Source organism: Podarcis cretensis, assembly GCF_951804945.1.
Source record: "Podarcis cretensis genome assembly, chromosome: 14".
NCBI lineage: Eukaryota > Metazoa > Chordata > Lepidosauria > Squamata > Lacertidae > Podarcis > Podarcis cretensis.
The window spans coordinates 17,244,731-17,261,940 of record NC_137183.1 but is presented as its reverse complement, the minus strand read 5'-3'; the positions used below and the strand labels follow the sequence as shown (position 1 = coordinate 17,261,940).

Sequence of the window (17,210 nt, the reverse complement as noted above, 5' to 3'; positions counted from 1 at the left end):
CAACAGAATGGAGCTTGCAAGCCTTGTTTCTGACGGCACTCTATTTTTGCTTGACTTGCACTCTATGACGGCTGCTGGCCGCCACATTTTAAAATTATTTTTACAGGAAAGACGATAATATTGATGGTTGAATGCCTCTTTCTAAACTAGGAAAGGTAAACACGCCAGATTCTAGGAAAACATCCAAGTGGCACCTTTTAACTATTATTGGAAGGAGGGCTGCCATCCCCAAAGGATATTTTTTTAAAAAATAAAATCATTAGCTAGGTCCCATAAAATCACGAAAGATGCTTTGTTGTGGCCTCAGTTCATAGGTGCCACAAGGAATGCTCTACATATAGTCCAGTCCCTATGCAGCAGGGAACTGTGAGAGATAGGCAGATCATGCCGTACATTCCCGTGACAGTGCTGAGCCACTGAATAGCACCCGGAAGTGGTATCTTATGGCAGTCATACAACAGAAGCAGCATGGCTTCTGTAGGGTAGGTCCTGTCTCAGTAACCTAAAAAGGGATCCAGGAGGGATCCTGGAAATAACAGGAGAGTTAGCTTAATGTATGTCCTGGGAAAAGCAGAGACATCACCTTGCCAACAAAGGTCCGTATAGTTAAAGCTATGGTTTTCCCAGTAGTGATGTATGGAAGTGAGAGCTGGACCATAAAGAAGGCTGATCGCCGAAGAATTGATGCTTTTGAAGTATGGTGCTGGAGGAGACTCTTGAGAGTCCCATGGACTGCAAGAAGATCAAACCTATCCATTCTGAAGGAAATCAGCCCTGAGTGCTCACTGGAAGGACAGATCGTGAAGCTGAGGCTCCAATACATTGGCCACCTCCTGAGAAGAGAAGACTCCCTAGAAAAGACCCTGATGTTGGGAAAGATGGAGGGCACAAGGAGAAGGGGACGACAGAGGACGAGATGGTTGGACAGTGTTCTCGAAGCTACCAGCATGAGTTTGACCAAACTGCGAGAGGCAGTGGAAGACAGGAGGGCCTGGCGTGCTCTGGTCCATGGGGTCATGAAGAGTCGGACACGACTAAACGACTAAACAACAACAACTTATAGAAGATCCAGTCTTGCTGCAGCAGAATCAGCATAACAGAATAAATGATGCAAGAAGGGAAACTGCAGCCCAAGACAGGAAAAGAGAGGTGGTAAGGAAACACCTAGCTACTTTTAAATGGATTCAAACTAGGGACTGATGAGCTGGACCCAAGGGTACTAAAGAAGCTTGCCTATGTAATCTCAGAACCTCTGTCTATCATATGTGAGAATTCTTGGAGAACAGGTGAGGTCACTACAGACTGGAGGCAGGCAATTTTTGTCCCCATCTTCAAAAAGAAAACTGACCAATGAGCTTGACATCGATACCAGGAAAGCTTCTAGAACAGGCAATCAAGTGCAAACTCTTAGAAAAGGATACTTGTGATTACTAAGACCCAGCATGGGTTTCTGTAAAACAAAAACAAAAAACCTCATGACAGACAAATCTCATTCCTGTTTTTGATAGAGTTACAAACTTGGTGGATCAGGGGAATGCTGTGGATGTAGTCGTACCTTGGTTGATGAACGCCTTGCGACTTGAACGTTTTGACTCCCGAACACTGTTAACCCAGAAGTGAGTGTTCCGGTTTGCTGACGTTCTATAGAAGCCGAACGTCTGATGGGGCTTCTGCAACTTCTGATTGGCTGCAGGAGCTTCTTGCAGCCAATCGGAAGCCACGCCTTGGTTTCCAAACATTTTGGAAGTCAAACGGACTTCCGGAACAGATTCCATTCGACTTTCAAGGTACAACTGTATCTTGATTTCAGTAAGGCTTTTGAGATGTGTTTAACATGTGTAAATGGGATGTGTTCTCTGTCTTGAATGCTTCCCCAACTTCTAGCAAATATTCCCCAAACTAATGAACAGGTCAAGTAAATTCTTTTCAGTAAACAGAACTCTTGGCTCCTTAGGAGGGAAACCTCCTACTAGTCACTGAAGGTGTAATGGAGCTCTCTAAGAATTCCAGAGACAGTGCCCAGCACACTCTGTTCTGCCGTTTGCCGCATGTCCTTTGCCCAGCTGGCTGCCACTCTAAAGTCAAAATAGTAGAGACTAAATGTAAGTGCTTCTCCGCACAACACAGAATGCTGCGCCCTCCTACACTTAGGAAAGATGCTATAAATATAGAAGCAAACATAAAGGAATCTGCGTTTGCCAAATGCCAGTAGAGACATTGTTTTTCCTATTCTAAAAATGACAGAAGGGGAAATGGCAAGAAGGGAGGGTGCTTTCTCCTTAGGTGTGACATGCTGGCTTTTAAGAGAAGTGGCTGAACTACTGCGTGCCAGAATGATTGGTAGGTATGAGTGAAGAACACATTAAAATCACATAAAACCCTGTGCAATACATAGTAAGGTTGTCGTAATCCCAACGCTAGGCTTTTGCCAAATGTCTCACTTTTTCCCTGAGTGCACACCTACTCTACACATCAAGCATGTCAAGTGTTTTTTGAGTTGTGCACGTTCCTGCATTTAATAAAGCAGTAGCTACTTTGTGGAGAGGAGACTAATTGCAAAACCATACACATCCTACGTAAATTCATTCCCATATAAAAACCAAGAGGGAGAGAAAGTCCCTTTGGCTAATGGGGCACCATCAAGGTTGGCAGACTTGGAATGTGGCTTTCTTCCCTCACACCTCAAATTCTGCATCTATATGCATGGATAATAAAACATTTTGTATTTCAAGATTGATTCGTTGCTGGCACCACATAGCCAAATCTGCATATCCAGTAACCCACGGATCTTGTTTAGCTGGATTTATTGCTTTTCTTCATGTATCTAAACCTGAATAAAATAGTGTTTCCTATTTAACCAACATACTCACATCTTTCACAGTTTTGCTGGTTTGCTCTGGTGATAATAATTCCCTACCTATCGTGAAGCTCTTTATCCTACCACCATTAGCGGTGAGTTTTTGGGTGGTGTCACAATTTTACATGGTAATCGTATGCAGATCCCATAAATAAAATCACATGGATTGTAATTGCTGATTGAATTAAGAATCAGTGTGGGGAAACAAGGTTCAGACTGTGGTTCAATGGTACAGCACGTGGGTTATGGCCAATGCTAGTCCTACTCAAGAGTAGACTCACTGAAATTAATGGACATGACTAATTTGGGATCGTTAATTTAAATGGGTCTACTGTGGGTAGGATTTAGCTGGCTTCAACCCTGTGTGTCCTGTACTGACCTTGACAAAAGCCCACAGGGCATGCATCAACAAGGCAAGCCTATTATTTCAGCACCATGGAAAGCTCCTAGTGAGCAACTTACTCCAGTGAAGTGTAAGGCTGGACTGAAGCCTTTGATACTTCCTGGCCAGATCACCCCTTCCAAGCCCTGCCCTTTCTTTGAAAAGTGGATAGCCTTAAAGAGGCAGGGTTTTGGCTTGGAAGCTAGTACTCCTACTCCTTTCGGACAATTCCCTTTAGGCCAGGCATCCCCAACCTGCGGCCCTCCAGATGTTTTGGCCTACAACTCCCATGATCCCTAGCTAACAGGACCAGTGGTCAGGGATGATGGGAATTGTAGTCCAAAACATCTGGAGGGCCGAAGGTTGGGGGTGCCTGCTCTAGGCCCATGGCCTACACTGATGGCCTGACATTAGGATGGGAGTCAGTGTTGTGGAGGGTGCTAGTTCCTCAGGGCATGCAGACTCCAAGGGCACAGTTGTCCTGATTCAGGGGTTTCTGGCTCAACGCCCTCAATCTGATGGTCTTCTACTCAGGACTGGGCATGATGCTGTGTCCTGAATTGATCTCAGTCTCCTGTGTCTCCAGTGCTGCTTTGTCTGACAGAACTGGTCAGCCCCTCCTTGTCCAAGCTGCTGTTCAGAGTGACAATATGCATTGGAAACAGAAGGTTCCAGGTTCAGTCTCTAGAATATCCCATTGAAAGGAACATATAGCGGAAGAAGGTAGTAAGAAAGGCCTGTGCTTGAGCCCCTTGGAATTGTCAGCAGCCAGTGCTGGACTGGATGGATAAATGGAATGATGTAGTAGAAAGACATGATCCATGGAGGACAACATGGAGGACAGTATTTTTCCGAACTCCAGTTGCTGTAAACCACAGGAGAGGAGGGTGCTCATGTACTTGGGTCCTGTTTACAAGCGACTCATAAGCATCTGGTTGGCCATTGCAAGAACAAGATGTTGGTCTAGATTGGCCATTGGCATCATCCAGCAGGGCTCTTCTTGTGTTCTTAAGCAATTTCTTTTCTTCCAGGATTTCTAGCTATTTATTTTCTATACCACCTCTCATCCAAGGATCATAGGGCAGTTTACAACATAAAAGGTAAAGGTAAAGGTACCCCCTGCCCGTACGGGCCAGTCTTGACAGACTCTGGGGTTGTGCGCCCATCTCACTTAAGAGGCCAGGGGCCAGTGCTGTCCGGAGACACTTCCGGGTCACGTGGCCAGCGTGACATCGCTGCTCTGGCGAGCCAGAGCCGCACACGGAAACGCCGTTTACCTTCCCGCTGGTAAGCGGTCCCTATTTATCTACTTGCACCCGGAGGTGCTTTCGAACTGCTAGGTTGGCAGGCGCTGGGACCGAGCAGCGGGAGCGCACCCCGCCGCAGGGATTCGAACCGCCGACCTTTCGATCGGCAAGTCCTAGGCGCTGAGGCTTTAACCCACAGCGCCACCTGCGTCCCACTAGTTTACAACATACATGCATGCAAAAAATAATAACTAATAAAAATAATACCCCCTCCCCCACAGTTTAGAAGGCCGCAGATTGTCTAACTGGTGAAAAGCCTAAGAGAAGAGGAATGCTTTTGCCCCACACCTAAAGATGTGTAATGAAGGCACCAGGCAAGCTTCCCTGGAGAGAGCATTGCACAAGAATGGTGAGGACAAAGGAGGCAAATGGTACCCAAGAAGCAATTAAACCAAACTGAAAAGCTCAATGGATTATATCCAACTAAGTTATTCTCAGAGTAGAGCCATAGAAGTTAATGAACCTGTTATTCACTTCCAACAACTTCAATGGGTCTCCTCTGAGTAGGACTAGCCCTGGATCAAACCCAGTGGAGTATTTTTCTTCCCTGTCCTAATCTTGAAACACGGAATAAAAAGCTGAGTCCTCTTTACTGACCTAAGAGCTTGAGTTTTATGCATTTTGAAGAAAGAAATAAAATGTTGATTAAAACAAGAGAACAATAATGTGTGTTTAAGAGCAACAGCCTATCTGTGTAAGTGGGACAAGGGATGGCCATGGGGAAGAGACAGGATGAGATATTGGAGTGGCGACTGCTCACTTTAAAATTGCCACTCTGGCCCCCCAAGTCAAAAAATAGATTCCTCATAAGAATGTGAGAATTGCCATACTGAGTTGGACCACAAATCCCACATTTTTCCCCCTGAAGAGCTGGACTTATCCCCGCTATACACCAAAGAACAAAACTTTCATAGAATCCCAGAATATCTCTAGATCCCGTTCCCTTGATGCTTAAAACACCTGTTTCCTGGAACTGCTAATTTTAACATGCAAGAGAAGAAGCTTACTCCATAGGAACATAAGGTAATCACAACAACTGCTTTTAGAAATACTTGCAGCCAATTCGCTACTGCTCTATTACTACCTGTCAGGTCTGAGGTGTTCCCTGGAGCATCCAGCACCACAAACCATTTTTAAACTATCAAACACTTCCAAAGGTTCACAAATTAGTGCAGACGTATGGTGAGAAAACATGTCACACACAAAAAACCAAACAGGCCACACTGAAAGCTGCACAGCCATCCGAACAGAAATAAACACCCTGCTTTAAGGAGAGAACTGCATTCTACAAAATACTGCAGTTTGAGTGCTCAAGGGCCTGGTGACATCAGGAGGCAGCTATACCTGAAGCCTACCTGAGGCAGGTAGTCACCATATCCAGCTCCCTGCAGTCATTTGCTGATCCTGCAGTTGGGGGATTGATCCAGCAGCCGATAGCTGAAGCCTCTGGACTGCAGCAACATGCAGTGAGATACTGTTTGGTCCAGCAGTCAAGGGTTCTACCAGTGCAATTGGGTACACCAGCATATTAGTGACAATATACACATTTGTGTATGCAATTTCACCTAATGTACAATTTCCCCAAAAATTTAATGTATCTTTGTATGCTGTTCTCAATAATACCTGCATTTACACAAGCATGTTACAAGAGCACATGTGTTTCTGTACACATTACTTGGCGGGAGGAACTGTACTGCAAAACTCAGAAAAGTGCGGATTCTAAAGGATGGCTGTGTGTCGGTTTGTATGTTTCGCAAAGGGCGGGTTAATTAATCTGGCCTTTATCTGTGAACTGAATCAAATTTCTCCCCTATCCCTAGCCAAAGTTGACCACAATGGGCTGTTCACCTGTGTAAAGGTAAAGGAACCCCTGACCATTAGGCCAGTCGTGGCCGACTCTGGGGTTGCAGCACTCATCTCGCTTTATTGGCCGAGGGAGCCGGCGTACAGCTTCCGGGTCATGTGGCCAGCATGACTAAGCCACTTCTAGCGAACCAGAGCAGCGCACGGAAACGCCGTTTACCTTCCCGCCAGAGCGGTACCTATTTATCTACTTGCACTTGGACGTGCTTTCGAACTGCTAGGTTGGCAGGAGCAGGGACCGAGCAATGGGAGCTCACCCCGTCACGGGGATTCGAACCGCCGACCTTCTGATCGGCAAGCCCTAGGCTCTGTGATTTAACCCACAGTGCCACCTGCGTCCCTGTTCACCTGTGTATTCACCCTATTAAAATGCCTTCCTTTTGCCAGCAGACAGATTTGTCACAGCAGGCCTTGGGCCGCTAATTATCTGTTGTGGCAGGATCTTCTGAAGATGGGTGTTGTACTGCAGGGTATTAAATAAACAAGTAATCAAGTAGGTGAATGCTGTCCTACCTGGCATATGCCACTGATGCACATATCCAGAGATTTGGCATTGCAACGAGTACCATCCAGAACTTTGGGGGCAAGCTCCACCACCAAGGGTTTCCCCAAAGCTTGGCACTTGAGGGCACATGGAGAACTGGAATCATCATAGACCGGGATCCATTCATAAAACTGTCCTTGGTACTTGACGTCATTGTAGGCTGAACACTGCTGAGCTCGAAAATCACCAGCATCTGAAGGGCAGTCCTGGAAAGAAAAGGAGAACAACATTTTCCTCCAAATCAAATGTCTCATTCCACAACAAAAGCTGCATTTTTACTCTCCTGTTTAGCTGCAAGTAAGCCTCATTTAACCAAACTGGACTTACAGTTGATCAAGCATCTATAAGGTTGGAGTGTATATTATTCCTTCCCTGACTGACAGAGCACTCCCAGGCAGGTCTACTCAGAAGCAACTTTTACTGAGCTCAGTGAGACTTTTCAGGAAAATGTATATAAGACTTTAGCCCAGGCATAGGCAAACTCCGGCCCTCCAGATGTTTTGGGACTACAACTCCCATCATCCCTGACCACTGGTCCTGTTAGCTAGGGATTATGAGAGTTGTAGTCCCAAAATATCTGGAGGGCTGAGTTTGCGGTGCCTGACATAAAGCAAGGGAAGGATAGAAACGACTTCAAACACCACCATCATGTATTGCTTATGAACAACCCCTTCAACTTTTTTTGACATTATTTATTTGCTTGTCACTCAGGTTAGCTAACAATATACCATAATTCTCATATCTGGTATTTTATACCAGTTGCATGCAATAAAGCAATTAACATAAATATATATAGTTTATCCAAGCATAATCTGTAACAAGATAATATTGTGGGATTTTAGTCATTTAATTAGCCTTTTCAGATTCTCCATAAATCAAGAGGGAGTAACATGAGAAATAAGACAAGGAGGGGGGGGAGGGACATGCTAATACTTATTTTACTCAAATTACTCCTAACACTGCATGCTGCATCTTCTACTTGGTCATTACAATAGTGAACAAATAAACTCCACTTCTGTATAAATAATTCACATTGATGCCTTCTTTCTTTTATATTTATAAAGCTTGCGAGCTTGACCAAGTAAGCAAAATCCCATTATTTCCCTTGACGTTAAAAAATGTGTCTTTGTTTATGTCAGGTCTAGCATGGCACTATGAGTAGATTGAGGTGGGGAGAGGCACAGAGATCAGGGAGTAGAAGCTAGATGACCCAGGTTAGGGCCCAAGCTGGGTGAGGGGAGGTGGCCCATGTGCCTCAAGAGATGTCAGAACCAGCGAGTGCAGAGCAATGAACAATAAGGTCAGGATATGGATCCTGGGGGAAGTACAAGTGGGTTGTCAGAGAAAGGCTCCACCCCTGCATTGTTTATGCTTTTAAGTCTGCAAACGATGCACAAATAATTGTTTTTACATTGTTTTGACATTTCCTTTAAATTGAAATGAATGTAAGTTGTGTAGGTTACATAAATAGTTGCATACATTATGTAACTTATGTAATTTAAATAGCATTAAATGAGCAACATAGCATTCCGTAGAAACTGAACTGCAGCAGAATTTAAGCAGACCAGATTGTGACAAGTACACGTCAGAACAGAAATCGCTGTCTTCTTATATCTGTTTCTGCTATACGTTTGGCATCATGTAAAGACAATGCAGTTCTTGAGATACTCAGTTTACCCAGCTGAAACTTTCTGCAAACCAAATCGATAGGATTGACTAAAATGCACATGGTAAAGGTAAAGGGACCCCTGACCATTAGGTCCAGTCGTGGCCAACTCTGGGGTTGCGGCATTCATCTCGCTTTATTGGCCGAGGGAGCCGGCGTACAGCTTCCGGGTCATGTGGCCAACATGACTAAGCTGCTTCTGGCGAACCAGAGGAGCACACGGAAATGCCGTTTACCTTCCCGCCGGAGTGGTACCTATTTATCTACTTGCACTTTGACGTGCTTTTGAACTGCTAGGTTGGCAGGAGCAGGGACTGAGCAACAGGAGCTCACTCCGTCGTGGGGATTTGAACCGCCAAGGGTCCACCTAGTGCAGCATCCTGTTCTCCCATTGGCTGACCAGATGCCTACAAGCTGGACATGAGCACAACAGCACTCTGGCCAGCTGCAATTCCCATCAATTGGTATTCAGAGGCATAAAGGCAGGTCCAGCACCTGAAAAACTTAAAGGTAAAGGTAAAGGTAAAGGTACCCCTGCCCGTACGGGCCAGTCTTGCCAGACTCTAGGGTTGTGCGCTCATCTCACTCTATAGTCCGGGAGCCAGCACTGTCTGCAGACACTTCCGGGTCACGTGGCTAGCGTGACAAAGCTGCATCTGGCGAGCCAGCACAGCACACGGTACGCCGTTTACCTTCCCGCTGGTAAGCGGTCCCTATTTATCTACTTGCACCCGGGGGTGCTTTTGAACTGCTAGGTTGGCAGGCGCTGGGACCAAACGACGGGAGCGCACCCCACCGCGGGGATTCGAACGGCCGACCATGCGATCGGCAAGTCCTAGGCACTGAGGTTTTACCCACAGCGCCACCCGCATCCCTGAAAAAACTTAAAGGCCCCTGCATTACCATATAGCAAAACTAGGATTTATTCAACTATTAGTATTCAATTAATGCAATGAGTGCTTGGGATTGAAAAGACACAAGGGCAAGGTATGAGTTTATGCAGAAAATATGGATTAATACAATGTTTTGTTTTGTTTTAAAGTATTTATTATTATTTTTGCTAAATGATGGCCAAGTCATGTTGGCAAATGCACAGCCGGCTTCTTGGCATAGAAGGACGTAAGATTTATGCGGAAATGGCCTAAATAAGTGTGTGTTTTTCCCTATGAATAGGACCCATAAGGATTATCTTAAACAGTTCCATATTCTGCACATCATAGCATTAAAATGTAGCTGTATATATAGAAATGGAAATATAAAACACAGGGCTTAAGAAAGATTGAAAAAATCTCATTGGGCACTATATAAAAGAATAGCTTATGTAGTTCATTTTGCTGAGATACCCATAAAAACATCTTAAGGCACACATATATTTTTGTTTTAAAAGCAAGCAGGTGAACAGCAGTGGTTAATAATCCCAGAAAACGCCTTCATTGGTAACCGCAAATCCATTTTATGATTGAAATATCATTAATATTATTCTGAGACCTACTTATTCCACTTGCCTCTTCTGATCTTTACTATTTATACACTTACAAATCCAGATGAAATCAATTGCATGGTAAAATGATTCTTGTTGTTTTAATAAAAACGACGTTTGTATTCTCTTGGTGGATTTTAGGGGTGTAATGGATCAAGGAGTGAAGCAGTCTTTGCAGACAAATCAATTCTGCAATGTTATATACTACCGCATTTCTCACACAAGTCTGTAATTTCGGCAAATTCCGATCAAAGCTGATACCAAATTCCTTATTTGCAAAATGTTAGTAGGGATAGTTGGCAGTGGGGGTGGGCAAACATTTTTTTTGCCAAGGGACCACAACCCCCCAGCAGGGATTGCTTGACGAGTTGGCAATTTCCACTGATTCCTAAGGGGCAAATTACTAATGCGTTGTCATGGACGGTTTGGACACAGGGGAATGGTGCGAGGAACCAGATGGGGGACTACAAAGGCAAGAAAGTTCAGAGCCTGGGAATTGGTGGTGGGACAAGGAAAAGTGGTCAGAGGGAGAAGACTGGGAAGAGGCGGTAACATACTGCCACTTTGAATTGTTATACCTAAAAAGAAGATGGGGAAACAATTTAAAAAGCAAGGAAAAAATATGAAGAAAACAGGACAGAAGGAATTCTGAGTTGTGTCCACTGTTAATTCCACCCATGGGTAGGCCAGCTAAAATGAATGGGCTGTTCTCTAAGTCGAATGTAGCAGTTTACAACTCTCTCTTAGGAAGGAAGAATGAGGCTGGTTCAGGAGGCATCAGGGGCTACAAAAAATGCAGGGCAGGCTTTGAGAAATAGCTTCCCAGTTTCACCAACATTGATGAAGTCTAGGGAGCTCTTCATATTCTCTCTCTCTCTCTATATATATATATGTGTGTGTGTTATATGTACTGAAGTTCTCACCCTGGGCCAGCAGGGGGATACTGTAGATAGTTTTCACTCAGGTCCACATATGCAAATAAGGGATTGAAAGTGACGTTCAGTGATTGAATATTTACAGAAAATGGTTACTGTTGCGTTCTAGTGGAGCTCTATATAAGCAGGCTGGCTGAACCCTTCAGTTCAATTCAGTTCTGGCCTGTGAATAAACAAGAGCTGTTTGAAGAATCGCTGTGTCGTCTGATATGTTCACCCACAACTTAACAGTATGCACTTCATATACTATAAACACACACACACAAAGTATATTTAAAAAAGTATACACTTAAAAAAATAAAGTGTGACAGTGTCAAATAATCACGGTTTAATGTGGAAAATAGATGGTCCGGACTTGCGCGCGAATGCATGCAAAAGTGGCACCAACCAGAAATACTCCAGTTTTTAACGTCATCCCTGCTTTAGTATAGCAAAAGGTGTACAGAACAGCCACATGATGTGAACAGTGTGCTGTATTCCAAATAAAGAACAAAACATATAACCCCCCTACCCCACTAGGCCCTAATCTAGAAATCAGAACCTGACCCACTGCAAAGAAGATAATACATTTCTGGGCAGGGGTGGGGGTAGGTGTGCATTGCAAATAACAAATTAGTCCTTGAATATTTAAGGCCTTAAGTCTGTAGTCTGGTTTCTTACAAAAATATGTATGCAGAACAGTCTCATTAATTTATTCTGGGTTTTTTCTATACTCCACTATTGGAGGTGGGGTCTGCTCTCCTGCTTTTGAAAAAGGAGCATGCCAGATTTTGTAGATGCAATACCAAGCGCACTTGGTTTTCCCCTGCAAAAATGCTTTTTAAAATTTTGGAACCCCTCCCTGGGCCTGGGGTGGAAACCAAGTGGACACCCACTGGGCTGGCCACTCGCAGTGTTATCCCTGGTGCACCCTTTGCTGGCTGCTGGAGAGGGAGTGTAGCACCTGCTTTTCATGCAGAAGGTTCTGGATTCAATATCCGACATCTCCAGGTAGGAGTGAGGAAGTCCTGTCTGAAACCCTGAAGAGATGCCAGTTAATTTAGACAATACTGAGTTAGATGGACCAATGGCATGATTCAGAAAAAAAGTCTCCCTCCCCCCCCCCGTGTGTGTGTGTGTGTGTGTGTGTGTGTGTGTGTTCATGTGATGAGCTGGTCCTTATTGCTGAGGTCAGTGTCTAATGGCCTCCACTCAGGTCCTTCCCCAGCAGTTCCCCAGAACCTGGTAATACTGGTTTTAAGTAACAACACTTTGGAAGTCCTGAGCCCCAAGGAGGTTAGACTGGCCTCAACCAGGGCCACGGCCTTTTCAGCTCTGGCCCCGGCCTAGTGGAACGCCCTATCACAGGAGATCAGGGCCCTGCGGGGTTTGGCATCTTTCCGCAGGGCCTGCAAAATGGAGATGTTCCGCCTGGCCTTTGGGCTGGACTCAGTCTAATCCCCCCTCCCCATTTATTTATTATAAATCCCTTATATGGGATTTGTATATAAATTTTCCCTTGGCTCTTTTTCCTGGCCCATGTAGGACCAGCATGGATAGTTGGCCCCGGTGAATATCTGACGTTTTTCTCCCCTTGTGGCATTGATCTATAGGCTACCACTAAAGCAAGGCTGCATTTTAAGCTGCATTTTAAACTGTATTCTAACTTATAATTTAATCAACTGTTGTTGTTGTTGTTGTTGTTGTTTGGTTTGTTTTTGTTTTTGTTTTTGTAATGTTGCTACTGTATTTATATTTAGTGTTAGCTGCCCTGAGCCCAGTCTTGGCCGGGGAGGGCGGAGTATAAATAAATTATTATTATTATTATTATTATTATTATTATTATTATTGGCTGGAGCAAACTGCAAATACACCCTGTCTTGTAAGAAATATGGGTTCCTTGGGGCATGGCATAGTTCCATTGTCATGAAAGAATTCCATATATATATATATCTATATTCATATTCCGAACATATGTGAATTTTGTGTATTGCCCATGATCTTGGCCTGAGAGTGTATCAGACAACTCAGAATTAAATGTAATGCACAGATGGCAAAGCAGGGCGAAATGGAACAAGACAGGTGGGTCTTATTTGCAAAAAGAGGGAGCAATTAGGAATTGTATCCGCTATCGGAGTTTTTTTTCATCTACCGGACTTGACTCACCCAAGTGTTTGTTCCACTGGTAGATGCCAGCAGTTTGCTCCATTATGTGGCTCAAGCCTTCCAAAACCCATCCAAGGAAAAAGGAGGAGGGGAGACCGTAGCAACTCAACGCCTTTTTTTACAAGACTTGTGCGCTGTCTTGGTGGAGAAGCCATTTGGCACAAGCCAGCTTTTATAAAAGTGGGCGAGGAGCTGGCTAGTTTTGTGAGAGATTAAAATGATTCAATACATCCACTAAGCAGAACCTCCCACTGGAGGGTGTAACAGTCATATTTCAGAACGGTACTCCACCACTGAGTCCAGGAAACACACACTATATTTATAAGCAAGCACTGAGTTTGTGCCACGATTCCCATGGAGCTGCAGAAAAGTCACTGGATGTAACACGGGCTGGAGATTTCAATGTCCTAAGCACCATCAAACCTTCTTAAAAGCAAGTTTCTAGTTCTCGTTGTTATTTATTTAAAGCCTGTTGTTGTTTTTTAAAGAAATAATAATGTCAAGGCAGCTAATGCACAGAAGCAATAAAATAGCATTATAAAACTGGGCTGCCAAAATATTTTTAAAGTGTATATTCACTGTCTGGTGTTAATTCCAAAATCTAGGGGAGATGTTGACTAAGGATGGATGGAATGGGGGAATTGAATAATGCTGCTGCAGAGGGCAGTTAATTTGACTGGGGCACAGCAACAGTGGGAAAGGAGGCTTTTAACCCTTTTGCTCTGGTGCTGTTTTCCAGACTAAAAATAATCCCGTTATTTTCCCCCTTTTGGAGCACACAGCTGGGGTGGGGGGGAGAAGCAGCTTTGATCGGGAAAGCACCTTGGCTGAGAAATCCCTTTGTGCCTCACCCACAGGAGGGTGGCCAAAAGACCATAGGCTAATAATAATAATAATAATAATATTTATTTATTTATACTCTGCCTTCCCCGGCCAGAGCCATGCTCAGGGCGGCTAACACCAATAAAACTTACAGTAAAAACATAATAGGGGGAAAAACCAATTCAAAATACAGGTAAAAATGCCATTTAAAATGCAGCCTCATTTTAAAAGTAGCCCATAGACCAAAACCATAAAGGGGGGGGGGTGGATATAAGGGTCAGATTGAGTCCAAACCAAAGGCCAGGCGGAACAGCTCTGTCTTACAGGCCCTGCGGAAAGATGTCAAGTCCCGCAGGACCCTAGACTCTTGTGACAGAGCGTTCCACCAAGTCTGGGCCAGCACGGAAAAGGCCCTGACCCTAGTTGAGACCAATCTAACCACCTTGCGACTTGGGACCTCCAAAATGTTGTCATTTGTGGACCTTAAGGTTCTCCGCAGGGCATACCAGGCAGTGATAGTCCCCTTTCCTTTCTGTGCAGTACTCTCCCTGGGAGATGCTCATGGAGCAATCATTATCAGGCCTCTACGGTGATCTTTTAGTGGAGTAAGGAAGGGCTTGTCCTTCTCATCGTGTTATAGTATCAGCATTTTAGGTAGAGTGGTCCCTTGGTTCTCAAACTTAATCCGTTCCGGAAGTCCGTTCCAAAACCAAGGCGTGTGTTCCCATTGAAAGTAATGCAAAATGGATTAATCCGTTCCAGGCTTTAAAAAACAATCCCTAAAACAGCAACTTAACATGAATTTTACTATCTAACGAGACCACTGATCCATAAAATGAAAGCAATAAGCAATGTACTGCCGTCACACAATCCATCCATCAATAGCTGAACTGGGTTCCACACAGTCACAAAAACAAAAAAAAGAGCCACAAAAACAAAAACGCAAAATAAATAGCAAAAACAGACAGACCTCAGCGTAACACTCAGAACAAAAGTGTGGCACTGTTCGGCTTCCGAAAAAAGTTCACTAACCGGAACACTTACTTCCGGGTTTGAGGTGTTTGGGTTCCAGGTTGTTTGAGTACCAAGGTGTTTGAGAACCAAGGTACCACTGTATTGTACATTTTTAAATTATTATTATTATTTTTTTTCAATGGTTATCTGCATTTAACTTAAGTTGCTTGGAGAAGTTTTCTGTATAAAGCACCGAACAAATGTAATAAATTTCAATACCACAAGGGAAATGGGCTAATACAACCCTTCCCGGGTCGCACTTCTCTGAATGGGAGCCATGAAGGCAGCACTTCCTTGAAATAAAACGTTTGGATCTCCCATATAACATATAATTTTGGTCTGCCCTTTGGGGAGAGAAACCTGTGCCTGGATTGTCCCACTTCAAAACTGCAGGTGGGCTCATAGCAACATATGAAGCTTGACCTTACACCAAATCAGACCTTTAAGTCCATTTAGTTCAGTATTGTCTGCAGTGACTGGCAGCTACTGTCCATGATTTCAGGCAAGGATTCTTCCCCAGCCCTACTTGGAGATGCTGGAGATTGAACATGTGTCCTTCTGCATGCAAAACAGATGCTCTACCACAGAACTGTGGCTTATATGATTAAATCTTCCATTTTATTTTTTTATTTTAAAAAGGGCTGCCATGTGGAGAATAAACCCAGATGTCAGGGGGAAAGGATTTTAAGGGAATGTGAATTTCTTTGTTCAAGGATTTATTTATTTTGGTATAAAGTAAAGGGTAAAGGGACCCCTGACCATTAGGTCCAGTCGTGTCCGACTCTGGGGTTGCGGTGCTCATCTCGCTTTATTGGCCGAGGAAGCCAGCGTACAGCTTCCAGGTCATGTGGCCAGCAGGACTAAACCGCTTCTGGCGAACCAGAGCAGTGCACGGAAACACTGTTTACCTTCCCACCGGAGCGGTACCTATTTATATACTTGCACTTTGATGTGCTTTCAAACTGCTAGGTTGGCAGGAGCAGGGAACGAGCAATGGGAGATCACCCCGTTGCGGGGATTCAAACCACCGACCTTCTGATCGGCAAGTCCTGGGCTCTGTGGTTTAATCCACAGCGCCGGTATAGAGAAGTATTAAATTGTACAGGCCCTTCTCCTGCAGTCTGACAGGACTGGCTTGTTGGACTGGAGAGGTGAAGCAAAAGCAGGCAGTGAGAAGTCAGGCAGCTCATTGGCCCTTTAGGTAAACCGACAGCTGCCGAGTCAGCTGCAGTACCACTGTCTGGCCATCCATAGTGGTGGCGCCCAAGTGCAGCAGGCAACAGCTCCCTCTTCTGGGGGGCTTCCCAAACCCTCTTCCCCAGGGACCCGATGACGGTCTTGGCAGATCGCTTCCATGATTTTTCTACCTGCTGTGGCTCATGCGCTTTGCTAAATGCTGCACGATGTCTAATTGTATTTTTAGTCCTGTTTTTAAATTTTGTTTTGTATTTTGATGCATTACAATTTTCACTTCAATGCCAAGGTTGCAGGTTCACTTCGCGTATGAGACAGATGCATATTCCTGCATTGCAGGGGTTTGGACTAGATAATCCTCAAGGTCCCTTCCAACTCTACAACTCTTATCATTCTGTACAATTTTTTTTTAATTATGCATATTTAATATGGGCATGTCATGGACCAGCTGAATGAAGCTCAGATGGCTATGGACCAGTTTGGCACCCCACGGTATTAGCGGTCTGAAAATGGTCATCAAGCTCCCTCGTTCAAGACTCGTAGCATTTTTTGCATTAGATCAGCCGTGGCAGACCTCTGGTTGTCCCTGCCAGCCCCAGCCAGCATGGCCAATGCATGGGGATGATGGGAACTGTAATCCAAAGAGACCTGGGAGGGTCACAGGTGCCCCAACCCAGCACTTGATTGATAGTATATCTTAAAGCCCCCTTCATGGATCACTGCCTTGCCGTGGCGAAGGGGCTTGAAGAACTCAGAGAAGCTATGAACTATGCCGAGCAGGGCACCCAAAATGAACAGGTCATAGTGGAGAGTTTTGACCAAACGTGATCCACCTGGAGGAGGAACCGGCAAGCCACTCCAGTATCCCTGCCAAGAAAACTCCATGGACAAAGACAACAGGCATATAAAAGTTATGACGCTGGAAGATGAGCCCCTCAGGTCGGAAGGCGTCCAACATGCTACTGGGGAAGAGCGGAGGGCAAGTACAAGTAGATCCAGAG

At 44.7% G+C, this 17,210-nt stretch overlaps 1 protein-coding gene across 1 annotated transcript in view; it reads right to left on the bottom strand.

Moving 5' to 3' along the window:
* ADAMTSL3 (ADAMTS like 3) overlaps positions 1-17,210 on the bottom strand; it is a 283,673-nt gene that overhangs the window by 161,565 nt on the left and 104,898 nt on the right. Inside the window, exon 5 of the mRNA XM_079954170.1 lies at positions 6,923-7,159. Within this exon, the coding sequence (XP_079810296.1) occupies positions 6,923-7,159 (237 nt within the window). The remainder of the gene's footprint in view (positions 1-6,922; positions 7,160-17,210) is intronic.